General features: G+C 42.9%; 2 protein-coding genes across 4 annotated transcripts in view; one reads left to right on the top strand and one right to left on the bottom strand.

Annotated features, from left to right (window-relative positions):
• The window catches only part of slc13a4 (solute carrier family 13 member 4), a 21,514-nt gene extending 8,424 nt beyond the window's left edge, over window positions 1-13,090 (bottom strand). The window contains exons 1-8 of one of the 2 annotated variants that reach the window (XM_035147676.2): window positions 12,958-13,090; window positions 6,093-6,221; window positions 2,961-3,097; window positions 2,526-2,701; window positions 2,234-2,297; window positions 2,075-2,111; window positions 1,723-1,809; window positions 1,419-1,603 (exon numbers count right to left, since the gene is read on the bottom strand). In XM_035147676.2, coding sequence (XP_035003567.1) covers window positions 1,419-1,603; window positions 1,723-1,809; window positions 2,075-2,111; window positions 2,234-2,297; window positions 2,526-2,701; window positions 2,961-3,097; window positions 6,093-6,221; window positions 12,958-13,080 — 938 coding nt within the window. In that variant the 5' untranslated portion in view covers window positions 13,081-13,090. Of the gene's footprint in view, window positions 1-1,418; window positions 1,604-1,722; window positions 1,810-2,074; window positions 2,115-2,233; window positions 2,298-2,525; window positions 2,702-2,960; window positions 3,098-6,092; window positions 6,222-12,957 lie in introns of both variants that reach the window. The other variant, XM_035147675.2, reaches the window with a different exon arrangement.
• zgc:162331 (uncharacterized protein LOC793007 homolog) overlaps window positions 13,074-27,941 on the top strand; it is a 30,686-nt gene continuing 15,818 nt past the window's right edge. Inside the window, exons 1-3 of one of the 2 annotated variants that reach the window (XM_035147677.2) lie at window positions 13,074-13,212; window positions 25,980-26,031; window positions 26,663-27,214. In XM_035147677.2, the coding sequence (XP_035003568.2) occupies window positions 26,899-27,214 (316 nt within the window). In that variant the 5' untranslated portion in view covers window positions 13,074-13,212; window positions 25,980-26,031; window positions 26,663-26,898. Of the gene's footprint in view, window positions 13,213-25,979; window positions 26,032-26,051; window positions 27,215-27,941 lie in introns of those variants that run through there. The other variant, XM_035147678.2, reaches the window with a different exon arrangement.

Consider the following 27,941-nt stretch of genomic DNA (forward strand, 5'->3'; position numbering starts at 1 on the left):
TGAAATATGTAAAGAGCTGGATTTTATAATGAGATGTAAATAGGCCAATATCCTCAATATTAAAAACCTGAATTCTCTAGCTGGGCTCTGCTGATATTAACTGAGCTGGAGCACAGTAGCACCACATATAGTGTAGAAGGGGAATGAAATGAAGAATAACAGGGACCACCAGGAAGAATCTCAGTGGGCTGGTCGCTCTGTGGGACAAACTTGAGCATCCTTTTTTTTCCCTTTAGCTTGAGCAGCCCATAGATGCATTGTGAGCCCACTTTGATTATGCACCAACCCACATACTGTATGGTGATGCATTTCATTCCCTGTGAATGGGCTGATGTCATGCAGGACTGAATTGCGGTACAGTAGCCGGTCGCTCTGTGGACCGCTTGTGCAGCCTTTTCTTTTTTTTAACTTGAGCAGCCCATAGATGCATCGCCTGCTTTAATTATGCACCAGCCCACCCCCAATGTACAGTAGCAGTACGTAGGGGTGTTCTCATTCTGGGCTGATGTCCTGTGGAAGCAAAGCTGAATTGTGGTGCCGTTGCTTCGCTTGCGGTAGAAGTTGAGAAAAATTCCTCTTTACAAGCAGTTAATAATGGCATTGCCCAAGCAACTAGAAAGGGGGGAGCTGAAAAGGCAAGAGAGAAAAAAGCTGATGCTGCCTGCAACATGTATGAAGATATTCCAGGTCAAAAGGTGTCTGTGTCTGTGTGTGTGTGTTGCTGGGGTCAAGTTCAGTACTAAGACTCAGTAAGACCTGCTGTAGACAAGGACTTGGACCGGCTGGCCTGAATATACACACACACACACACACACACACACACACACACACACACACACACACACACACACACACACACACACACACACACACACACACACACACACACACACACACACACACACAACCACACACACACACACAGAGAGACAAAGCTCCACATGCACACTGAATCAAATCATGACCTTTGTCCAACAAGCTGCGACATGAAGGAGGCCATTCTGCCAGGCTTAGAGCAGCGGCCCGGAGGAAATCTGCTCCATTAGCCCTGTAGAGGCTGATTAGTTTGATCTCGACCCCATGCGCCAAACACCCTACACACACACACACACACACACACACACACACACACACCACACACACACACACACACACACACACTCCACCAACATGAAGTGCGCAGCAGCCTAGAAATCACTCACAATGTAAATATGCTTGAAAATTTATGGTGTCTCCGAGCTTCCTGAGCTGATACAGGACCAAAAATATCTTCCCAATCCCAGAACAGTTTTTGAAGCTACTTTATCTTCTTATTTCACAACTTGAGTGTGTGTGTGTTTGTGTGTGTGTGTGTGTGTGTGTGTGTGTGTGTGTGTGTGAGTGTGTGCTCATTTGTGCGTGTGTGCACATGTACCTACGTGTTAAACTGCTCGGCAAAGATGAGGTTGGTGGACGTGCCGGTGATGGTGATGAGTCCTCCGATGGTCGCGGCGTAGGTGATGCTGAGCGACAGGCATTTACAGATCATGTGATCCCTCTTGGTGGGATACTGGGAGTCTCTCCTGGTCTTCACCCGCTTCACGTTTGGGATTTCGATGGCAACCTAAGACAGAGGTGAGATCGATCGTAAACAGCAAGCGAAGGAGAGTTTCTCGTTTCTTGTTTCCAGCTGCTCTACAATCACACATCTGCCTCTTCAACCTCCAAGAAAATGTTCCTCACCTGCGGCAGGTGTCCATTGTTGTGTTGGATGAACTCCTGGCTGGAGACTGGCATCAGACCCAAACCATTTACCTCCCCAGTCTGTACCTGAGAACGAGAGGATTTACATATAGCTCATGGATGTTACTGTTCTAATGCTAATTATTGAAATGATTTCTACTTAGCACAAACAAATCTGAAGCCCGACCGCTACATCGGCTGATCATTCATCATTTGATCAGTTTTGACATTGGCCGATCACAGATATATGGGTATTGGCATATAAAAACTGTTGTTATATGTTATATAAAACTTTTTTTAACAGGCCATGATGCAGGAAAAGATGACTGGGGTAATTGAGTACAAGTCTCACCTCAGTTAGTGTAGAAAGCTCCCGTTTGGTGCATTCACTGCTGGAGAGAGAGGACAAATAATGGTTGTATGAATTAACAAGCTTGAGTATCTCATAAGCCACAGTTGACAAATCACAAATCATAGATTGTCCACACAAATATACAAACACAACACGTACCTGTCGCTGCGGTAGAGCAGCTCCAACTGGTTCTTATCCAGGTTCTCTTGTTTGTCTGAAACAGCTGTCGACCACATTTATTATTATTAACAGTGTAACAGGGGAACACTTGGTGTAACACTGAATTTAAAAAGGTTTTCACGGAATATTTATGGATCCACAGTCTGATAACACATCTCAGTTGTTTCTCTTTGAGTGCGATGATCAAATATAAACAGTATCAAGTTCATGCGGTTGCAGGCGATTCTAGAAACATGTGTTTAAAATGACTTGTATTTAAAACCCAACGTACCGCCGCCATCCTCGCGGGCGTCGACGGTTTCGGAGTCCTCGTGGCTGTCGGCCAGACCGGTGCAGATGAGCTGCTGCAGGACGGCCTCAGCTATGGGCATCACCATGGCTGTGGTGGACGTGTTGCTGAGCCACATGGACAGAAACACTGTGCAGCACATGAAGCCCAGCACCAACCTGGAGGAGAGAAGAAAGAGGGACGTTAACGGGTGTGTGTGTGTGTGTGTGTGTGTGTGTGTGTGTGTGTGTGTGTGTGTGTGTGTGTGTGTGTGTGTGTGTGTGTGTTTGGACCATTTCCAGAACCAGTCTTAGCTTTAGGGAGTAAGGGCACGTTGGTCAGTCCTCACTTCTTCGACCTAAATCTTACGACAGGAACAAGTGTATATGTGAAATTGGCCGCTGTACTGAGCGCATGAAAAGTGTGTGAGCTGCTCACATGCCAGGCTTGGCCCCTGCGATCATCACCATGCGCAGAGCGATGCGTTTGTGCAGGTTCCACTTCTCGATGGAGGCTGCCAGGCAGATGACTCCCATCAGCAGCAGGGTGGTGTCTTTACAGTACTCGGCTGCCACCTGAACACACACACAGATTCAAATATTTTAATTTCACAATAAAAATCTGTTAAACAGTTAAAAACTGTCGATGGGAAAAAAGGATCTAAGGGGACTCTTCACCCACTTCCCTACTTCACCCCCTCCTCGGTCTGGATCAACACAGTTTGCCAGTTGTTCTTTTTAATCTGCTCTACTTCCCACCCGCAGGGTTCACAGCCTCAAAGCATTGTGTAAGCCTGCGTCTCCTCACCTCTCACCTAAAACTCTGCTGCACCTTCTCCTCCTTGTGTTACTCCACAGAAAAACCACAGAAAGAAGTACAGTATAAGAAGTAGCTAGTTCTGACACTGAGCTGTTAAATTTCATCCCTTGGATAATTTAAATGTGATTTTTATGATGTACATGTAATAAGCTGAAAGTAGGAAATACGTGGTACTTCTGCTTATTAATATTAACGCAGTGAGGATTGAGTCTTCTGTAGCGGCCGCAGGTTCGATTCAGCCCAAGGCCATAGTGCCCAGAACCTCTTTAAAGAATTAATAAGAAAACATTTTATTTTATTGACTCATATAACCAACTGCTCCATACATTTCATAATTGAAATTAGACAGGATGAACTGTTTCAAAGTTCTAAGAGCTGCTTTGCGATGAGAATATTTGCCGTTATTCCACTAGATAGAAGAATTAGACAAGAAAAAATGTATGAAACAGTTGATCGCTCGCTCACTGTTTACTAATGTGAGCTTTAGAGGTGAGACATTAGCCAGAAGAGCCAGTTAATCAGTTCTCATTTATATTCAAGTCTTTGGTTATTAGAGAAACTTCAGAGACTTGATACTTCAGAAAATTGCTGTAAATCAAACAGCAAGTCTTGGTAATCAGCCATTAAAATGTCTTCTCTTAGAGGATTTGAAAGAGATTTTAATGATATTCATATGGCTGCAAGTAACAGTTATTCTCTTGATTAATGGGAAAACCTAAATCTCACAATTATCCCTGAACCAATGACATAAAAATTTGAATTCAACAGAACTGCTGCTAATAAAGATAATCAATATATGATCTGATATGACAAACGAAGGAAGAAAATCCTCTAGTATCATTGGTGGAATCTCTGCATGTAAAATAACTAAATACAAAGAGCAAAGAACCATTTTCAAAATGTATCCAGTGATCTGTGAGCTGTAGAGCCAACAGTCAACAAGGAATGACCTAAATATGCATCTTACTGAATGAGGAAGTCTGCATGGATATAGGACATGTAATTGCCCCCTGTGTAAAATGAGTTAGCCTGAGTTTAAAGTGATGCTTGCTGCCATCAGCACTTGCAGTGAACACATGAGTGACAGCTGAATAAATCTTCACTGTGAGTCATCAGTATTAAGCAGCCAGGAGAAGTAAGTGTTGATAATGAAGTAAGTCGAGGACTGTGGTTGTGTATACTGTACGGAGTAATGCTCCAAACAGGCATCCTGCCAGTGGCCACCAGTGGGTTGAAGTGGGGGGTATTAGGGGAGACTGGAAAGCACCATAACAGACTGGAAATGTTGCATAAAGCTCTCTGCTGGCATATTTGCGGACCACCATCACAAGAGGCTTAACAGCAGCGTTCACAGGCTGCTTTGTCACTGTTTGTCAATGCGATTTGGTCACATGAGGCGCACAACTCACTTTTTTTATGTAACGCTGATGAGAGTGGTGAAGACGACGGGGGGGCTGTTAGTTTAATTGAGAGGAAACTGAGACTGTGTCAAACCAATCAAATCTCACAGGGGCGGAGCATCCGACAGCGCCGGGCAGTGGTGATTGGTTGGAAAAAGTGTGAGTGGCTGGGTGTCGGCACGTGTGAATGCAGAAACACGAGAATGAGAACACTGATTGATGATGGTAATGATGATAAGTTTCAATTGCCACCTGGTGGCTGGCTGCAGTATATTTCATAAATCCCGCCTCCTCCATGTTAATGAAAGGGACTTGGACCAAACTATAAAGTCAGTACTATAAAAACAGCTGAGACCGGCTCATGAGTCGAGTGTGTGTGTATCAACTCGACCCAATTGGGCAATGGTGAGTTTCTGTAGAGCCCAGTCAGAAGTCGTAACTGTGAGTAAGCTACACCCCAACTTTGTAGTTAAAGGCTGCCCCCTATCTGGTTGGAGTATAAATGCATCATTATGCACACCCTGCCCCTTTAAAAGCCCACAGAAGCATGCATGTGGATCTTGACTCACTGGAGTTCAAAACACTAGAAGGCCTTTTACCCATAATTCCTTCTGATCTGGAATTACTGTACATCCACATATACACCAGATCTGATCAGCTGACTCTTACTAACAACACAGTAACACATTGTAATATCCCGGCATTCAACGGCAGCCGGCAATCGCCGTTAAGCCCGACACAGATAATCGCTTGCCATAAATAACACAAGTGTTTCTCTCACTCTTCCCCCATCACAGGGACACACGGTAATATTTACAGTCGGGCTGGTTTTACAATTAGAGAAAAACTAAGCTCCTGTAAAAAAAAAACTGTTTGTGGGGAACAGGTTTCCTCAGGTATCAAAATAGCTCTGCAGCATTTCAGTGGAGCAGTTCTAGAAGTGCATGTAAACAGATAGATTTCATCAGACGTTTATTCAGATTAAGGCCAGCAGACTTTATTATTGTTGACAAATACACACGAATGACACTAAAAGTAAAATGATTTGACTTTATCCAGATTATTCCTGAATTTGGGTTGAAGCAATCAGAATGTGTTGTTTACATGGTCGACTTTAAATCAGACTGAGTCACAGTTATCAGTGGCTACCTCTTATAAATCAATTCAACTTTGCCTTCTGGGGAATAGGTCATGTTTATTTTGTTAATGTTTCTGAAAGTTTAATAAACACTTATTAGGTTAGAGAAAGGTGCTGCTAATTATCTAGTTGTACTAGACCTGTCTGTTTTTGTACCTGTTGTCTGTGAGTGAAGTTCTCATGAAGAACCAAAGACAGATGACTACAACTCACCTCGCTGGACTTCAGTACCCCGAACAGCGGGTAGAGGAAGGCTGGGACCAGAGCGGCAGCGCCCAAGGGAACGGCCTCGGACACCCAGTAGACCGCCGTCACCATCAGCACGTACGCGCAGCAGGCCTCCTGCAGGCGGGGACATGAACATTGTAAGGTCAGAGAAGACACAGGCTCATGCTTCTTTATCACACTTCCACAACACAGCAGAGCTTGGCTACACAAGCACACACACACATACACATACTCTCTCTAACACACACGTACACACGCACAAACACTGATGTTGCTATTAATCTGGTTATGGTTATGTAATATCAACATACCAGTCGCTCATGCCGCCCTTTTGCAACACCAGCGGGCTTAGTGACAGGCTCCCCAACTTTAAAAAACAATCTCGTGACATTGGTTAAGACCTCATGAAAATTACCAAGACTTTCATTAATCATTACAACAATAAAAGCCCCCAAATCAAGCCTCTTCCAGCGACTCCACACGTCTCCAGCACCTCACACACAATTTCAATTCCAAGCCAACATTTGGGGAGTAAAGCCCAAAATGTGTCCCCCGTGCCATGTTTTCCACCAAGGCTTTATCACAGCCTGTTATTGGTTTCCTATTGTCTGCCCACTTTAACGTAAAACAAGCAGTTCATGCATGCTGTGTGGTCTTGCAGCGCTTTTACATAAGATCAAAAATTCAGTTTAATATCTTGCAGTAACAGGTCAGTTAATCTGAAATTAATAAACCCAGAGGGGGGGGATAAGCTGCAGGGTTACAGCACAAAACGTGTCCAGGCCTGTTCAGAGCAATTCAAGCCATAGACTCACAAACCAGTGACTCTAACACAATCACCTGCTAACTGTGTTACATGACCTTGATAAATATATTGCATCTTTGCAGTTTGAATTTTGAATTTTGTTACATGTTTGATGTTTTTGTGGGTAATTATTCAACAAATAAAATGAAATTTCAAATATGACCTTTCCCTCTAAAAAACCCACTATTTAAAAGCATATAAGGCGGAGATAGACCAAGACTGTTATCAGCTTATTGCAGATATAGGTGTTGTTGTATTCATAAGAAACACAAAAGTTCAGGAAAGAATTGCCAAACTAGGCATGTGGTAATTTATCAATAAGTCAATCAATCAAACCTTTCATGCAGGTTAGTGCAGTTCAAAGTGCTCCACATACGCTATGATAACAAGACCGAACCAGGGATGGAATCGGGAAAACCTCTTTCTATAAATAAGACAGTGCTGACCACCACGTCCACATTATAGACCACAGAAGGCATAAAGGTCAGTATCGATCGCATGTCGAGATAAAACGGTGCGGAAATGTTGTGTCACGATTATAGAGAACAGAATTAAGACAGTATAATGTATAATGACGGTATTGTTAAAATCTGCAGTAAATGTTTAAAAATTACTGATACACACTGTAGTAATTTTACCAAGTTTTATCTTGACATTATATTTATTATTAATAAAATTATGATTTTTTAAAATGATTTATCGAAGGTCCAGAACTTGTTACATTGAGAGAAGACGTCGACCCCAAATGTCAGAGTCAGGACAAAATATCAGCATTTGTTGAATGCACGCGATATCGCCAGTGGATGTTAGCATTTATTAGCTTAGCTATGGCGCGACTTCATTGTCATCTCACATCTTAAATAGCAAGATACCAGCTGAACTCTGAAGCAAATGTACAGTCTGTGACGCATGAACACCGACTGAAACTACAGAGATAGAAGAAGAAAGCCGAATTTAGAAAAAGTATAATATATGATACTTTGATGAAGACTGAGCACTTGGCACTAGTTTGGCTTTAATGGTACAGGCTTTATACCCCTGAAGCCACAACCTGTGGATTTCACTTGGCAAGAGGGAGGTGGCGTTTCCCAGCATTAAGCACTGCTGGATTAGACTGAGAACAGAACAAGGTGTTTGGGTTTAAAATCAAAGAGGATGTCGTCAAGGAAAATGTAATTTAAATCCCGTCACAACAAACAACTTTATAAAGAGAGACGTATGTATGTATGTTTTTGCCCGACAGCTGCCGGCCTTCCTTTGTCTCCTTCCATTTGGTTAACAAGAGTTTCAATCTGTCTGTATCTCCTCCACGTTCAGGAAACATGAGGTCACCGAGGACGCTGCATGATAACGGGATTAACACACAGATAGGCGTTTGATTATTGATCAGTCATTGACACAGAGAAGAATGGAAAGAGGAAGAGAGAGGTGGCATCAGGGAAGAAAGACCAAATGGACAGATTAATGGAGACAAACGTGGATGAATAAATAAACACATAGGGACAAAGACGCACCAGCAAAGATGATCTGATTCAGTAGTCAGTGATCATTGATTATTGGTCTCTGTCTATCAGAAGACAGTTACCACACACACTAAGATCCTTAAACATTGATCTGTGCTTCTCTTTCTGTCTTTAGTTCAAACTGCTGAGTGAGCAGAGAGGCAGGTATCACTGAGTCACTGATGCAACCTCTCTGATAACTTGTCGTGTCAGGGGGCGGACGTCGATACATGCTGGTCCTCTCATGGAAAGAGAGAGGCAGGGAAACATGTGACCTAACCAGTATTTCTAACAACTTTTTGTCCTCTTTGAGAGTTTTTCTCTTCCAGAGTTGATCATTATTCATTTTGACGTGAGAGAAACAAAGGTGTAACCGCAGATCACTGTTGAAGTCAATGACATTTTGAGGCCAAACAGTGCAGGGCCGAGAGGAAACAGTTGCTGTGACAAGCATGAAATTGGAGGATTTTTTTTTTGTTAAATGTAGGTAAAAGTTCACTTGACTTTCTAAAGGCTGCAGAGGAATGTGCTGCTGCAGAGACTGAATGTGTCAATGGATCTAAATATCACATTGGACACTACATGACTTTACATGTTGGTACTGATGTCCTTTATGAGTAAGTGGATGACCCTATATAAAACCATGACCATGTGCATTATTTTCAGACACACACACAGCTCTGACCTAACAGCATTAGCGTTCTGCAGTAATGCGACTGTCTACAAAGCTACTGTTTTATGCTCGTACGCTAGTTGTGTAGGGCTTTTTTTTTTTATGTCCACTTCCCATCCACTAACATGGAGGAGGCAGGGTTTAAGACCTATAGTACTATCAGCCACCAGGTGGCAATCAAGATCATCTGCTCAGCTAACTATAAAGTGTGTTTACATAATCTCATCAGCATCAGTGTCTCTGTCGTGAGCTCGGCTGCCAAATATTCGACAATGTTAACTGAATGAGAATCCTTCAGTTTTCCAGTGTGATGGATTTGTGTCATCACGAGGGTCCAGCTCACTCAGCTGAGGGGGAACCTTTCTTTGACACTTTTTCTTTGCTGACAGGCCAGTTTCTGTGTCGGCGTGCAACAGGAGCCCATTGATTGTCTCATCAGCTCCCTGTTATCTGTGGTCAGCTTAGGATATGGAGATGATTGGTGTTTAGAAGAAAACACACAGTGGTTTGAAAACTCCTGATAGGCAAATTAGGTCAAATAACAGATCAATACAGAACAATCAGCAGAGAAGTAAGTAACTTTTTAAACTGTCAGATAACATCCCAGTCAGTCTATAATTACCTCAGCGTGGTACACACACACACACACACACACACACACACACACACACACACACACACACACACACACACACACACACACACAATATGTGTTGTAGACAGCTACATCAATCTTAGTTCCACACTTTGTTTCCTTAAAATACTTCATAAACATGTCAAATTCCTTCCAGTCATTGGTCAAGCATTCATTGGACCCTCTACAGATCCACTTCCAAATGGATGTTGAAGTGGACGGCTCCATCGACTCCCTGCCCCGCGGGGCCTTCACTCACCCGGACAGGCCAGTGAGTCATGTTCTTCGATTCCTCCAGCGCCTTGAACATCATTCAGTCTGCCCTGCTGGGGAAGAGCATGACTGATGCTTCGCTGGTGTCCTAGATCATGGACCATCTCACCAGTCATCTTCAGCATGTCAGACACAGTGGGGGACAGTCCTGGAGTTCCACAGGGCACCGCCATGTACCATTCTCTCTTCACCCCATACACCGTTGCCCTCTTATACAACATTGAGAACTGATGATAACCATGTTTGGCAGGTTAGCCTGCTAACATTTGTCGATGAGTACTACACACTAAGTACAGCTGAGGTTGATGTGGATGCCATGAGTTTTGCAGGGCTTTAACGCCAAAGTATTGTATACATGGAAAGTTTTAACCAAGGAGGGTGCTAGGTAAAAAGTTGAAGTGATCAGGTAAGTTACTAAAACTCATCGTGAGGGGGACACGAATGTCTGCGCCAAAGATCATGACAATCCGTCCAATAGTTGTGGAGTTATGGAGTCAAATCCATTCAGCATTATCTATCATTGGTCCTTACTTGTCTATGACCTGGCCTGACTGCACCCAGCAGATGTTCTGTCCTCCTGCAGCTGGACACAGTACCACTCCACACACACAGTACACACAGTACACACAGTACACACACACACACACACAAGCGCAGTGTCACTCTGAACCCCTGTCACATTCCTGACACCGTCTGGGGTCCCTGGTGTCGTAAGATCGCCACGTGGGGCCAAAATCCAGCATGGCGGTGGGTTGATTATATAACTTAATTGCTTGGATTGTTTCTTTCTTTTTCTTTGTAGTGAAGCTTTTGTTCTTTGGCTGTTTTTTTTCCCCCTTGGCCCCATCCTGTGCCGCCTACTCCTGCCAAACATCCACCAGTCCTGACATAACAGCAAGGCTTCTGGACGACACTGCTGATTGGCCGGCGGACAACTAGCGAGCACACGACGCTTGCTTAGAATTAATGATGTTATGAGAAACACAAACACCTACGACTCATATAAAACATCATCACACGCCTGTCACCACTAATACCATTGTTACAAGTGGTTTAGCTACAACAGTGCTAATATAAATGTGTGCTTTAGGTCACGTGACTGCATTATTAACCAAATATATCCAAAACATAAACCATGTATGTGTTAATCTATTTAATTCACAACAACTGGGAAAGAGATGATTTGGTGATTATCTTTGTTCTGCTTCACTGGTGGAGTCTGAAGTGTTTTAAAGTAGTGAGCACAAGACACATTGATTTAGATGTAGATATATAAGATATATAAATTCCTGGATCTCCTTATTTAGCATCTGTGATGGGAGAGCGGGCACCGAGCGCCCAGTTTGTGTTGCTCATGAATAAAGTCACGCAGCTGATGTGGGCCAGTTTTACAGGACACATTTCAGAGCATGCATCATTGTTCTGAAGGTATTTTCAAAAGAAATGTATTTGGAAAAACATCTTTTTCAGATGGAATATTTCTTCTTCCAGGTGGTTTAAGGGGTCGTTGAGGTTTTTCGGGAAGTAACATGAGAGCAGTGGTAATCGCCCTCTGCGTTTTTCAATGCTTGTCTGGTGTTTGTTCTCTCAGAGAGACAGATGCCTGGTTGTGACTTGAATGTAATTGTAATTCATGAAAGGCACAAACTGTGGACTACGGACTTTGGAGAACAACATCCTGAAAAGACGTTTTTGGGGGGGTTTGCTTCTCATGCTGCCAGAAAACATATCCCTGGTAAAATTTGTCTCAGGAGGAAATTAGGAGGAGGAGGCCGATTGCAAATCAGACAAATCACAACGCAGGCCTGAAGAACCACTAAAAATGATCCTGTGACCTGTTTCAAAATCCTGTCAACACCACCACCCCCGAACCGGAACCAACTCCATGACAACATGTTCCTCAACAGGAGATTTGTCCTCACAGACTGAGGCAGCAGCCCTGTGTCTTGAAAACACTGTGCATCACGTTTCATTTAAAAAAAAGGTGAATGCCTGATCCACAGATTGGGTTTGTGCAGACTGAGATAATCCTATTGTTTTCTGAGCTGATTCATCTGTCTGTGGAAACCTTCCAGAAGCAAACCCGAGCTACTACAACACACAACTTTTAACTTTCTGTCCTTTTGAGCAGAACACTCATCTCCATCTCATCAACATGTCGTGACATCTCCTCTCCAAGCGCACGGACACACACACACACACACACACACACACAACACACACACACACACACACACACACACACACACACACACACACACACACACTTAGCTCATCCGATGATTGGAAGGGCTTGAGAACAAGCATTCATCTAAACAAGAGACAGTGTGCCTTTTGACTGATTCTCTCTCTCTCTGTCTCTCACTCACAAACACACGCACACAAACACAGGCACACACACAATGACACAATCCCATCAGGACACTGCAGCCATTAGCAGCAACCAGGGGAGACATCAACACATCAGCTGGAGGTTTTGTTTACAGCTGTATCGGATTGTTTTCTAGGTATTTATTTGACTTAAACTGTATTTATAAAGACTAACTTAATTACTTAATAATCTAATTTAGCGTTTCAATTAAAAGGCAACAGTAAGTGTACTGTATTGTGTAGTTGTCTGCAATGTATACCTCTTTTGGTATGTGTCATATCACGATAGTATCTTTTCTGCCTTTCTGGAATATGTTTCAGTGTTTCAAAAATAATTCTTCCTTTATATATCCTATATCTTTGAAATCGTCCTAGATGTTTCTATGATCCAACACATGTTCTTGCTTTTCAGTAGAATAGTAAAGCATTTCCTCTTTAGTGAATTAAATGGTGTTCAAATTGTTTTTATGTTTTAAAATGAGGCCTATGCTTTTTCTGGAAGAAGTTAAGAAGTTCCTGTTCTGTTTGTGTGCCTATAATAACGTTAAAAATGATAACAGAGAGTCCATGTTTTCTCAGTTTGCTGTACTCACGCTGGTGGGGTGGATGAGCGGCAGCGGGAGCAGGGACAGCGGGATGAACACCACCAGGATCAGCTTCCTCGCCCTCCACAGCTTCCTGAACAGATCCATCCTGGCGGCGGCCTCCAGCCTCATGGGTGACCCGGGTCTCTGGATCGGAGCGGCCACAACTCAGCAGCAGAACCGGGCGTGAGGAGTCACAGGCGCGGGGGCTGCGTCCAGGCACCACCGGCCCTGGAGAGCTGGAGGTGGGAGTGAGGGAGGAAGGTGAGGCCGTCTCTAAGAGGTCCTGACTTGCCTGTGCGCTTTTACGCACAGGCTGCGGACGCTGGCCGGACCTGTGTGTGTGTGTGTGTGTGTGTGTGAGGTGGGTTAATTTGCCTGAACTTATTTTTCCACACTGAGCTGTGGCTTCCACCGGGTCCAGCTCTCCTCCCCACCCGTGTGGGTGTGTGTGTGTGTGTGTGTGTGTGATGCCTTCAGTAACATCAGGTGAGGCCGCCGGTACCTTTATTACCATGGCTGGATATGCTAATTAACCACTGCTGTGCGCCAGCCTCACTGGCTGCTGCTCCACCAATCAGGGGTGAGTAAAGTTTTGCACAGGGCGTGGGTGTGTGCATGTTGCTCTCTAAAGGAATATTATCCAGATAAGGTGGAAACAATGTTCAGTTTTTAAAAACATTTTCACAGTATGAGAAATTCTAGATTTTAACAATATATATTAGTTAAAAATATATTGTAAAGTAAAACAAGAAACTTGACAAACACTTAAATGTTACAGGTTGTTGCTATGAAGTGTGTGTGCATAAAACTATTTTAATGTTATTATAAAATAATGGTTTTCTATGACGAAGTTAGCTCATGAGTTGAAGCTGCAGCCACACACTGCCTCCTAGTGGATTTAATTAGTCAGTGCTGATCTGTTCTTAAAGAGGTAGGGAATTTAGAATTTATAACCATAGTTTTATTACTTTGGTTGTCGAGCCCCCAGAGGTGGGGTCAACAATAAAAATTCAACCATGGGCCTTGTCTTTGTTTCAGCATTGGAGAGCCAATATCGTGCATGTTCATTTGTCTTTAGTCAGTTAAGAAGGAATTGGATTTTATGAACGTCAGTTTTAGGACAGTTTCCAAGTCTTGAAGTTTTTTCTCATTAGTAATCAAGGCCCAGTAGAATTACATGAGGTTTTGCAGGAGTAAAAAAGTGAGTCATACATATAGAGGAGTTCATGTTCTCTGTTGCATTTAAAGAAAAAGAAAAAACAAGCTGAATCTGAGGCATTTAATCTGTTTTTGAACCATAGAGATGGATCACTGATCCCAAAAGTGGCTGCAGTTAATTAGTTATTTGATTATCTAAAAATGGGGTCAAAGGTCATGTCAGCTGAAACGGACTCACGATTGGTTGAGCTTGTGTATTGGCAGGACCCCGACACTGCGGCTCCACACCACGATCAGTATTGCAGCTCTAAATGACGCAAGATGTAAGAAGACAGCGTTCATATCTGGGATGTTTTCAGACAGTTCATCAGACTTGATTTCTGCACTGTGTGCTGTTTAAGTGCTCCGACACAGGAGAACACACAATATGCGGGGCCTCTTTTAAGCACCAGATAAAACAAGTTCATGTTTACTCGGATGAATATGAGAATTAGAAATAAAGTAAATTCTTTTGGAGGGCCCAACTCTGCGAGCGATGTCATGGTGAACCGACACCTGGAATACACCTGCAGCAACACGATAACTTAAACCAGTAGAGGTCAGGAAAAGCTAAACGTTTATGCAAACTTTTTATCTCAGGGACACTTGATGAAATTGGGCATCAAGATTAAGTAGTAATGCAGGTGTTTCTTTCAGGCCCCGATAAATTCTCTTTAAAGTGTGTGTTGTGTTGCATAACGGTGCCAACTAACAACTTTGGTTTATGGGGACCCTGGAGGTTTGGGGCTCAGTTCATATCCTATTCTTGTCTGGTTTGTTTTTAGCATACCAGCATTTGTTAAATTTTTGATGCTGCATTTATCTACATTTCTGAACTGTGAAAATGCACAAATTATTAAAACATATTTTTAACACCAGGGAACAGATTTCATTCAGAAGGTGCAAAACACGGGACGTTACATGAAAGAAGTGTATTTAAAACGTTGTGGTGGGTTGTTACATGACAAATTTCTCAAATCTATCTTTTCAACTCAACAAACAACCACACAGCTTTTCCCTCCATTGTGTAATGAGGATTAATTCTTTGCATCTCGTCAAGCAAACTAAAATCCTGGCTGCCTGCTGAAAGCAAGGAGACGTTTGCAGGGATTATCCGCTCAATCTGCTGTAATGTGTGAAAAGGGATAAGAGGAAATGAGACTTATTGAAATTATACGTGAGTCAAGGAAATGTACTATTTAAAGCTAAAGTATGAAAACAAACTTGCGAAATTCGCAAGTCACACAAATATATGGATATGTGGCTATAACTTACAGGGTGTTAGTCCGAAAGTTAAATCTACGTGTGTGTGTGTGTGTGTGTGTGTGTGTGTGTGTGTGTGTGTGTGTGTGTGTGTGTGTGTGTGTGTGTGTGTGTGTGTCTATTCTTCTTTGGACCTTGTGTAACCCAATCTCTTTTTAGCTAATTCTCTCTAATCCTCTTAAAATGTGTAAAAACTTTGTCAATGGTTTCACACTTCACACAAGTTGTTCTTTCTCTTTCTCTCTCTCTCTCTCTCTCTCTCTCTCTGTGTGTGTACTATATATTTGTGAGGAACATTTTGAGCATAAACCTCACGGAATGAGGACATTTTTGGAAAGTGAGGACATTTTTTAAAGGCTTGTTTCAGGGTTAATACTCAAGGGTTTCTTCCTTAAACTTTCTTCTACCTGTGGCCACACCCACTGACAGTGCTTGCCTTCCCTCTGACTGACAGCTGCCTGCAGAGCGTCTCATTCGGTGAAGTTAGTGATTCCATCATTCAAGAGGTGTATATTCATTCTCTAGCTCCTCCCTCTAGTTTTAAGTGGATTTGATTTGTGGTGCAGCTTCATATTAAACATCAAACCTGTGCCTCCATGTTGGATACTGTCGTAGACCCTGAGGAGGAGCTGTCCAGCCAACTGTGGTGCTGAACACTGTTTACTGGCAGCAGCGTGTTTCTCTTGGCTCATTAGTTCAACTCATACAGTTTGCTTGACGACAGGTTTGCCAAGCATCTGCATTTTAGCAAAAGTCAAAGTCTAAATGTGTTTTGGGGCAAAGTTTACAGTTTATGCTACTTTTACTAACAAAGTCATAGCAAAGGTAATGACGCAAGTGTTGATGTGTGTATTATGATAGTGTGTTTAAGGTTTGAGCATTATAGCGATAATATCCATCCATTATCTATACCGCTTATCCTCTGAGGCCGCTGGGGGGCATGGAGCCAATCCCAGCTAGGGGGTAAACCCTGGACAGGTTCCCAGTGTATTGCAGGGCGGACATACAGAGACAAACCATTCACACTCACATTTAAACCAACGACAATCTCAAATGTTAGCAATATATTTATGCAATCATAAACCAAAATACAGACATCTTTAATACAAAGACAATTCCTCTAATACAATATCCCAGGAGAGCCAGTTAGAGTTCATGGGTGGTTGTGAGTCAAACCAGTGTTTCAAGGGTTTTTAAGATAAACATAGACAGGGATACGACATTATATAATATAATATAATATAAGTGGAGGTAATTAATTAATGAGTCACAGTAAGGCAAATTGAATGAAGGTTAAATTGCAGTAACATCTGGCAACCACAAGATGGCTCTTTATCCCTCCCTAGGATGTTAAAGTTAAGACAGTGTTGTTGTTTTTAGCTATTTCATAGAACTGAAATAGGATTGTAAAGTCAATTATATCATTAAGTGTGGTCTTAGAAACTTTAAATATAAACAGGTTGGTACTTTAAGTAAGTTTATTTATTTTCCTTAGGGTACTTTCCCTTTTCGAGGTCAGACATGTTTTTTTTTTGTATCATCTGTGAGCTTTTTAATGTTGGCTCTTCAGCACTCTGTTGGTTGTTGCTGATGGAGGAGAGGGAGCCATCCTCTCTGGATTAGAGTTTAGTGAAAGATCTATAATGTAAATAGAACCGTGGTGCCAGATTGCAGTAAACTCTAACCTCAGATTAGGAATCACATCCAAAATGCAGAAGACCAACACACACACACACACACACACACACTCATAGCCACAAGCAGACACAAACACACTTTGGTTTGGGAATCAAATCTAAATCCATTTATTTCTTATGCTTTACAGCACTTTAACCTTTTAAATCAAATAATACAATTGGGATTTCATCAATTTCTATTTCTAATATGTCATTTTTCCTGTTCAAATTGTTCGTTTTGTCTTTTATTTTGTTATTTTTCATTATTTTCAAGTTGGGTTAGGGTTAGGGTTAGGGTTTTTAAATAAAAAACACATCTTTTTTATTAGGATTTAATTTAATGCTTTGTGAATCCATTCCTTTATTTTAACATGTACAGTAGTTCACATTTGCAGTTGGAGCTGAAACAAGCTGTGACACAAATCCTTCTCCACACATTTACATTGTATAGTCATCAAGCGGCCGTCCTCTCACCGACCTCTCTGGGAACAACACCAGCTCATCACTGTCTTAGTGGTTATTGAGTGGAAGATCAGACGAGCTACAGGGGTCCCAGTCTCGCCGAGTGTCGCTCCATGTTCCCGTGTTTATCAGTCTACCTACTTATTTCTAATCTGCCACTGCTGCTCGCCTCCCAAATTAACGTCAACGCTGCGGGGAGTCACCCAAAGCTCCGCGTACAGACTTACAACCAGCTCAGTGTGTCTGTGTTGACACTCGAGGAGTGATCGACGTGTGTGTGTGTAAACCCTGATTACACTTGGTTCAAATTCAAACTTTAGTTTTCCCTGCTTTCACCTTCTTTCTTTTTTGTATTTTGTTCATGTATCACCATCTTGCACGGATGTGATGGCCCAGGTCGATAACTTCATCTAAACTTATCTTTCATACTTACTTTAAAAAAGATTGAGGTATTCTGAGGCTACACTCAAATTCTCATCATCTCCTATTCGACCAGACAATGTAGACGTGCCTTTTTTTCCTTAGAAATCTGCCATCAACTGCTAAAAAGACATTATTCATCCAAAACGAACCAAAACAAGTGTTTCAAACAAACTACTTGAAGGTGCTCAAGGACGCCACAAGGACAAGCATGCAATGATTTCCTGATGGAGGATTATTCTCCAGCTGGTCCAGGGATTTGAAACCAGTGGCCTTTCACTCCTGGTCTGACGTACCTGCCCTTCAAATCCCGCTCGTCTCCTTTGACCCCTGCTTCTCTTCTCTGGAGTCCGATGGGGTTTTTCCACAGCAGAAAACAGAGAGAGAGAGAGAGAGAGAGAGAGAAAGAGAGAGAGAGAGAGAGAGGTACTTTGTTGTTCCTGAAGATAAGGAGGTAAAGTAAAAGTAAAAGGCATGTACGGAGGCAGTGCAAGTAGTCATTGTCAGTTAAAAAATATTAAATTTCAATGCATAAAAACGTGCTCCAGACCAAAACAAACATGTTGTGCATCAGGGCTAATTATAGATGATAATATTAGATGCTACTTAGTGTAAACTGATCTAAACAGATGTGTTTTGAGTCTTGATGTGAACAGTCCAGTCCAGCTTGCAGACGTGAGGTGGAGATGTTCCAGAGTCGTGGTGCAGAGCAGCTGAAGACTCTCGTACCCATAGAGTGTAAATGTGGGGACAGAGAGCAGCCAAGGAGGAGTGCAGGGCACGAGGGGGGGTGTAGGGATGGAGGAGGAGGAGGAGCCAGGTTATGAAGGGCTTTACAGGTGAGCATTAGGATCTTAGGATCTTTGTTGGACCAGAAGCCAGTGAAGCTGGACGAGGAGGGGTGTGACGGGGACTGTGGATTTGGTGCGGTCGATGATCCTATCAGGGTTGAGGAAGGTTTGGAGTCATTGTTGGAGTTAAATAAAATACTCACATTAAGAAGTGAATGAGTCCAATCAGTTAGGATCCTTCAGTCTGCAGTACCACACTGTCGGTGATGATGTAGTAGTGGCGCTGAACGCCGAGTTATATGCACTGCAGACGTTCTGAAATCAATTGGTGGACTTGTACTGAGAGCAAACATGTGTGTAGAGGGAAGAGGTGTGAGCCCAGCTGTAAGTGAGCAACCAATTCTAACTGTAAAAAAAACAATAAGTATAGAATGTATAAATGTATAAGCTTTGGAAGACCAGTGGTATGCAAAGAGTTTGATCAACAGATGTTTAACTACCTTTGTCTGTAAGGTAACATGAGGTCAGGTTTTCTGTTTCGTGTTCATAACATCTGGAACAACGACTTCCTTTCACTGGGATGACAATCTCAGTTTGGGATTCCCGCCACCAGCTAATGTTTATTCGTCCAGTTAGAGATATTGTGCTATGTTCACATACAGCTCTGCTCATTCATGACACAGTTGGATGTTTGTTGTATTTGCATGAACAGCTTTAAACTTATCAAAGACTGGGTGTTTATACTCAAAGTGTCAGAGCCGGGGCTTTCCAGGCGCTGCAGTGAATCCTGTTCCAAACACCCAGGGTCCAATCAGAGCTGCCTTTGGCTTTGGCTCGCCCTCATTATCGCCTGATTCCTCACAAGAATTTCTCCAGATCTCAGTCATCTGAGCTGCTGCCACAGATTAGCTGAACCCCGGTGAGCAGCGCTGTCTTGTCCTCTGTTAACCTCCCGTTAGAGGAAAGTCCCTTCGCTCCTGTGTGACCCCGTGCTCTCACACTTAGCTCTGCTTATCGGCTTTATACGCTGCAATGCTGCAGATGCATAATGTAGATAGGTATAGATATAGAAACTCATACACCGGGTGAATATGCACAGGGACAGTATTATACAGCATGACAAGTACAAATACACACACACACACCCACACATCTAGCACACATAGGTGTGCATGAGTACAGCAAAGACCGATACAGACAAAAAGTGCAAGGTGTGTGTGTTTGCCACTGTTCTGTGTTTTTCTATTATATAACAGTATTTAATGCGCTCTAAGATGTCGCATTAGGGATTAGGCTGATAGTGACAAAGGCTCTTCAGTGTTTGTGCATGTGTGTGTGTGTGTGTGTGTGTGTGTGTGTGTGTGTGTGTGTGTGTGTGTGTTCTGTGACAGACAAGACGTCTAACGTTTAATACCCCTCATACTAAATACACTGCACATGCACATGTAGCTGTATTGCTCATGGGAACATAGAAGGAGCCGGTGTTTCCTCTGTGTGGCTGAGGAGGAAACACATTGTCATGAAGTGATGTTGCACGTTGTTCCAAACACTGAGCTTCCCGGTTAAAGCAGCTGTACAAGTGAAAACATGAAAAGGGTTAAACGCACTATGTTTGCCTTGGCCTACTTTTAAGGCCTCTTCCTTGAAGCTGCAGTCGATATTAAGATATGAACAATGGGTCAAATGACTGCGTGGTGTTGTGAGAGAGGTCTCTCGTACTGACAAGCCGACACAGTAGCGCCTCTGCCTGAGACGATCATCTTACTTTTCAAACAGGGAATACGAATCCTGTCAGACTCTGCTGGTGGAGCTGTGAGGTTTAAGCTTTCCAAAGAATCGTGGTATAAGTGCATGTAGCTGTCTAAAGGGATCTGACCAGTCATGTCGTCTATATTCATATACATTCGAACTGATCACTTTCCATTTGACCTGTAATTGTAAAACTATATGATTCTTTCAAGGAAGCGTCTCGAGAGATTGAATGGAAGTCATTTGAAAACGGACCTGTAGAATAAGACCCAGGATTTTGGTGAGCACAGTTGAACTGCTAAACAGCCTGATACTATGCTCTGTGTTGGTGGAGAACAAAACTGAGCTCAAAAGAGAGTAAACATGGAACTTTCGTTTGTTACTTGACCAGAGACGCGACTCCACATGAATATAGATGTTGCTTATATCTGTCAGCATGTGTTGATGGGGGACTGTTTACATCAGCTACATTTTTACATATAGATAGATTCTACCATTGCTGCAGCGTCTCAGTTCAGTGTCACGCTAACATCTTCTATTTGATCAACACTTACTGATTCCAACAGTAAGCAGCAGTGTCACGTGGCAGTTGGCCAAAGAACTGAGAGCGATGTGCACAAATGTGAATTTCACTCACATCTGCCCGGCTACTTCTTTAATCCCCATAATCCTTCTCACGAGTGGGCGGCTGCGGCTGAGGGGGTGAAGTGGTCATCCTCCAACCAGAAGGTCGGCAGATTGAATCCCAGCCCCATGCGGAAGTGTCATTGGGAAAGATGCTGAATCCTGAATGGCCCATCATAGACGCTGAATGCACTAATTGGAAGTCGCTTTGAATAAAAGTGCGAACATATTATAAACATATGTCAGCAGGACAGCACCACCTACTTCAAATGTCTGACATCCAACTCTGTCAAACATCTGAACTTCTAATCTCTGTTCCCACAATGCAAACTGCAGAGTAGAGGCTGATGGTGAGCTCAGCAACGTTCCCAGTTGTTTGCACCCATTATGCCTATAGTGTGTTTTATAATTAAAGTGGCAAATGATTTATTGATGATAGAAATGCAGCTGGTAGCATATTAAAGACACCATGTATTATTGATTCTGCTGTGTACATAAGCCCCTGATTATCACTGTCTGACTGTGGTGCAATGTGAATCATAGCAGATGGGATAATAAAATAAAATAAATAAATAAAAATAAAATACTAATGTATACTGATACAAGGGACATAGTGAAAACAGCTAGTGTAAGCAAGTAAGTAAGTAATTAAGTTAATTATATTGTTATATGTATATAATATCTTTATATTTCACTAAATCTGATTCTCCTTGTATTCAGGCAGTTCACTGTCATTTCAGTTTTATCACATTTATAGAGAAAAGAAACTGACACCACTAAAAGCCAGGTGTATATTTTTGACCCCAATTGACTTAAGGTGTACTGTACATGTACAAACTGTATAAAATCCCATGTGACACCATAACACCGTGTCACATCACCATCATAACAACAGCAACAGCACCCTCGTGCCTGTTATGGCCTTTACATAATAAATAGCGTGTGCTGTCACAGTGTCAAAGTAGTTCACAGATAAAAATTATTTTATAAAAAAGAAGAAGAAAAACATGAAATATCACTTAAAGCAGAATAAGAGCAGAAGGAAATGTTGCTCAGCATCCATGTTTTATGGTGGTTTTCAAAATTAAAGGAACAGTTTGGCAATTTGGGGGGGGGAAATGCTTTTGTCTGCGTCCTTGCTGAGAGTTGGACAGACTCTGGATGTGTCCCTCTTCAGGTTTCACTGTTTCTTATTTACACATTCATCATTTACAGAGCAGCATTTGTATTCATTTAGATTCATGTTTGTGCTGAAAATAATTCTAATATTCACGCTTCTTTTATCTCTTTTTTACCCTCCACCAGTGTGAAAATATCCAGATGTTTTGCTGCTCAACATTCCAGTTGTGATGCTTAGCAGGTGCATATTAAGATCTTTAGGTTTGACAGTTTCTGCAGAGATGAACCTGTGTGTTTGTCACTAAACTTTTCACATTGCACATTAAATACTGAACAGTGCAGCTTTAGAGTAAAAGTTTACATTTTGAGGACCGAGTGCTAACTCATCCTGAGATCATTTCCCAGAATCAGCTCAACCCTAACATCTGGAACTAGCTTTCTCAGTCCCAGCCCCATTTTCTGATTCCCTCTGATAGGATGGGTGTATTTTCACTATAAAAACATTACCGAGTACAGCTACAATTTGATGTCTCAAAATAAAATCTTGGATCAGTCCTTTGAAGCCTTTCCTGTGTCCACTTTGGCAAAGCTGTGTCTGTAAATAATGTAGTTTGCGACCGCTGAGCCCACCGCGTCCCCATTTAGAGGCCCAACATTTAATAAATCGAAGTTTTCTCAGGCTCAAAGTGTCAATCGGTCTTTCTTTCCCAATTCCCCGTCTCCGATCGTTTCCCTGCTGCTCTCCTGCAATCGCTCACTCTGCTCCTCTCTCCCACTATTCAGTCGTTCTCCAGCTCTACCTCTTTTCTTTTCTCTCCCCATTTCTCTCGCCTATTTCTGGTCCCACATGCATCAATTATTCACGACTCTGCATGGACTTTTCTTGAAAACAGGGGCTATCAACAAGAGCTGCCCAGGTCATGGTGTTACACCTGAGCATCCACCTGTGACATATCCAGTCCCACATGAGGATACATGCATGTGCACACACACACACACACACACAGCTGCAATACAAATGGGATCGTGCACACACTCAGAGATGCAGGGGGGGAGGCAGGCAGGTACTGGAGTCACGTTTTTCACCACATGGATGAGTGTAAACCAAAAAACAAAGCAGATTCAGAAACAGCAGTGTTGAGAGATGTGAAATGTTTGTCAGTAAATTACGAACTATTAAACTATGTGCACAGAAACACATGACTTTGACGGGATTTACAAATACAACTCTAACCCAAATCTCCAGTCCGATGCTCTACCATTGCACCACAAAGCTCTGCACACAGTTTCAGTTCAACCGCAGACAGGGACGCTGGAAGTCAGTGAGAGATGGGGGGTGCTAAGAGAAACTTTATGTAGTGACATCATAGCAGATGTAGTACAGCACTATGGGATCTTTGTATTCATTTGAATGGCCAACATTTACACTACAACGGACAGCAAACTTGAAAACAAACTTTCAGCATGTAATGGTAAATGATAAATGTATTTATGCAGAGTTTTTCTGGTCAGCATTAGCTCCAGCCACAGTGCATCTATGTGCAGCACTTTCTCTGTCACACACTGTTGGCACAGCCATCCAGAGCAATTTTGGGTGCAGTATCTTATACAAGGACACTTCAGCACTCAGGGTGTGGGAGGCTGGGATCGAACTGCTGACCTTCTGGCTTGTGGACGACTTGCTGTTCCTCCTGTGATACACATGGATTGCATACGGTGGCCGAGAGAGTTCAATGCACCACAAACTGAGAAAACAACTTCATCAGTTTGACGACACGAGCGCTGCAAAAGTCACAACACAAGCAAATACGCTGCAAACTGCGAAAACATAATGAACCAGGCTGTAGTTCAATGCTTTGTGAAGTTCCATCAGCACTGATGAGTAGCAGACTTCACAAAGCATTGAACTACAGCCAGGTTCATCACTTCTTTGGGTCCCCTGGAAACATTTCTGGGGTCGTTTTCGCTATTTGCAGCGCGTTATTTGCACGTGTTGTGACTTTTTGCAGCACTCTTGTCGTCAAATTGATGAAGTTGTTTTCTTAATTTGCACTTAATTTTTTCTATTTGCAGTGCGTTGAACTCTCTTGGCCAACGTCGCACGTAACTTTTGTTAATCAGAGAAGCTACACAGGAAATGCACAGAATGTTCCACGATAAAGTCAAATTTTACAAAAAAAACATTAAAATAGTGAGCATAACACTTACTAGGATTCTTCTCTCAAAAAGTTTCCATAGAAAATTTAATTAAATCAATATTTCTATTTGATTTGTTAAACTTTTTGCCTTGCAGTTACAACCCCTCACCAAAAGGGTGTGCTGCCCCCCCCTCCCCCCCAGTACCCCTACCTCAAGCTTGTAGAACAATTACCACTTTGTAAAAAATGTAAGATACAGGTGATTTATTGGACTGAAGAGTATTGAGCTTGATGAATGCGAGTAATAAGAGAAAGTATGAAATTAAGGAGTAGTTGCGTTGTGGTGTGACTTTATTCTCGGCCAGTGCTGTTGGCCCTGCAGAGCGAGCGCCCATCCTGTGAGCTCAGTTTGCAGCGCCAGGGTACAAAGGTTGAGAATATTTACAGAGAATCAGCTCAGCTCTGTGGCTGGACGCTTGGCTCGTTTCCCTGACGGCACTGACCACAGCACAAATCTGTGGCCTGGGTAGAGCTTCACCAGGCTCCGACAACATGCGAGGATAGGTATTCTAAACAGAAGGTTTCAGGGGATAACACACGTTTATTTTCACACGGACTGTGAAAACGAGCGTAATGTGATGACTCTCTGAAAACGCTGGTTATTTCTGTGCCGTGTTGTTACATTACACCAGTAGAAAAAGGGTCCACAAGGTAAAACATGAGTGGGGATAACAAATGAGGGATTTTGGGCTGGAATAAAAGCAAATTGTTTCATTGGGACTTGAAATGAACTCTTGGTCTGTGTGTTCTGAGTTTACAGAGCAGCCACAGGCTACTGAGGATATACCTGTCATGGAGAGTTGACCTCAACTGACCTTCTTATCCTTCTCTTAGCATGTTAAACTGAGCCTGAGACCCACAGCCCTGCGGGAGTAAGCCTCGATTTATACTTCAGTGTGGAGGTGAACAACTGCATTTACATGGCGGCTGCTAGATAGATTCTTTTATTGTAAAATGTTGATATTTGTTCTGGCCTCAGTTTTGAAGCAACCTCCCGACAGGAGCCGAATAATCAACCAACCAGCTTCCTTAACGTGCAGGTCCACTGTTGAGATTTACACTTGAGATCCTTCTCCAGAGTTGAGGAGATAAGACATGAGCAGACCATTAGAATCAAGTAGCTACTGGCGGCAGGTTTGTTTACCTTCCGGAAACTTAGTGGATATATGCAGATTATTTCAATGCTCATAAACCCACTAAGAAACTGTGATGGACTCCCATTGCCAGTAGAAGAGTTTGCCTGTTTTTTCTTGCCAAATTCACAAACCATGTGAAATATATTGTGATATTTATCAATATTAACTGACATGACAATTGCATCTTGATGTTAGATACAAATGATATTTTCCCATATCCTCCAGCCCTAAGTTACACCATCATTGTACTATGTGTTTTGTGGCCACCATACCATATTAGTGCAATTTTTTAAAGCTGTGAGTCAGTTCCAGGACACCTTTGTAGACGTACACAGCTATATCATAAAAATATGAATATATATTTACACGTCCTGTTTTCTTTCCTCCATCCAGGCCGGCTGTCCTCGCTGTTCGACCACTGTCTGCCTGGAAGACGTTCCAGGAGGTGGGTGCTTGCACAATGTCTAACAATGTCCACTCAGGCCTCACAGCGACAGAAACATGTGAGCACAGCGGCAGCACTTTGAGCTGGTTCGACTGAAACAGCAGCTCCATTCTGTCACTTCTGATTCCCTCCTGTTCTGCTGGGAGTTCAGTTCAGGCGACCACGATCTCTCCTAACCTCCTCGTAGCCTGGCGCCCGTACAGTTGTTCTCTCATGTGTGTGACCTCCCATGAGGCAGTGGGTCAATAGTAAATATCGATGAATGGGAGTGAGGCCTTCGACTGTCTATACACTGCACTGAAACACTGGGCGAGAGGGGCAGCGAGGGGGAAAAGGGCTGCGACCAGGAATATCAGGACTTAAGGCTGCATGAGTTACAGCTCAGCACAGCTCAGCGAATGAGTTAGTGTTATGCAAGAGCTCAGTCAGCCCAGCTGGGGATCAGAGAGAGGGGGGAGAGAGAGAGAGAGAGGAGAGAGCAGGGAGAGCGCGAGCGAGGAGGAGGCTCGACAGCAAGTGAGCAGAGAGCGAGCAGATTACAGCTGGATCCTCCACATTTATACGCACACATGCACATGCGAGCGCGCACACATGCACGCTCCCTCACTTCATCTCTGTCTCTCCCGTGCAGCATCATGAGCAGCACCGCCAGGGGGGGTTTCCTCTCTCCACCGAGGGAGTGAGGGGGAAAAAGAAGGACAGAAGAGGAGGACAGGTGAGAAGGAGAAAGAAGAGAGAGGAGGAGGGACAGGAAGAAGAAGGACGCAGAAAACTTTCCCCTAAAGGATATTTCCCCCCTTATTTTGACCATGAGGCTGTGAATTCCTCTTCCTCTCACAGAACGCCTCTTCTTCATCATCTAACCCCATGGCTCCCAAAGTAGGTCCCACAGGTCGGAGCCCCAGCACCCACCTCTGGATGCTGCTGTGGCCCCTGCTCTGTGCACTGGTCCTGGCTGAGGGCACCTCGCTCAGCACAGAGGACCTGCGGGGCACCGGTGCCATGTCGCTGCCGGAGGACTGGACCGGCACGACTGTGCAGCTGCAGCCGGACCTGCAGACTGAAGCCGAGACGGAGGCACAGACGGAGGCACAGACGGAGGCACAGACGGAGGCACAGACGGAGGCAACGACAGAGGCTGTGACAGAGATGCAGACTCAGAGCATCACCAGCAATTACACAGGTTAGTGAATCTGTCAATCACCCGCTGTTTCTTCCCTTTTTTTTTTTTACTGTACACACAAAGTTGTAACGTTGCAAGAAATATTTTGTACAAGCTGACAGATTTTGAGCCAGGGAGACTAACAGCTATTTTCATAATCAAAGATTCAGGCGACTATTTGAGTGAATAATCAAGAAATTGTTTCATCTATTAGAAATGTGAAAAATGTCCATCACCATTTATCATCATGGCCAATGGTCAAAAACTGAAAAATATGCGTTTTAATAAATAAATACATTTTAATAATGTTTCAAAATATATTTTTTAAACCGATTAATCTTCTATTGGTTCGACTTATTGACTAACAGCATAGTCTGTGTAGATTAATTAAGCTATTAAGGGCTTATGTCAAATGAATCGACTCTTGGGTCTAAGCTTTTATCTTTTTAACAAAGCTTTTCCTTTGAATTTCCTCATTTCACATTCAACAAAGTGTTCGGGGGATGTTTTCTGTAACTGCCCACGACACACGCAGACTGTTGGACACCAGATTAAACTCCAGTGAGTCGGGTGAAATCAAGAACTGCTCGTGTTATAAATTGCTCTCTGACCGATTCAACTTTCTGACCTCATCTGATTTTTTCTCTTCATTGTGGACTAAACTGTTCCAACACCCAAATGCAGATATTTAAATATTTTTAACTGCATTATTGCTATTATTACGACACGTCTTCTTAAAGGCATACAA

This window comes from Hippoglossus stenolepis, chromosome 22 (genome assembly GCF_022539355.2).
Source record: "Hippoglossus stenolepis isolate QCI-W04-F060 chromosome 22, HSTE1.2, whole genome shotgun sequence".
NCBI lineage: Eukaryota > Metazoa > Chordata > Actinopteri > Pleuronectiformes > Pleuronectidae > Hippoglossus > Hippoglossus stenolepis.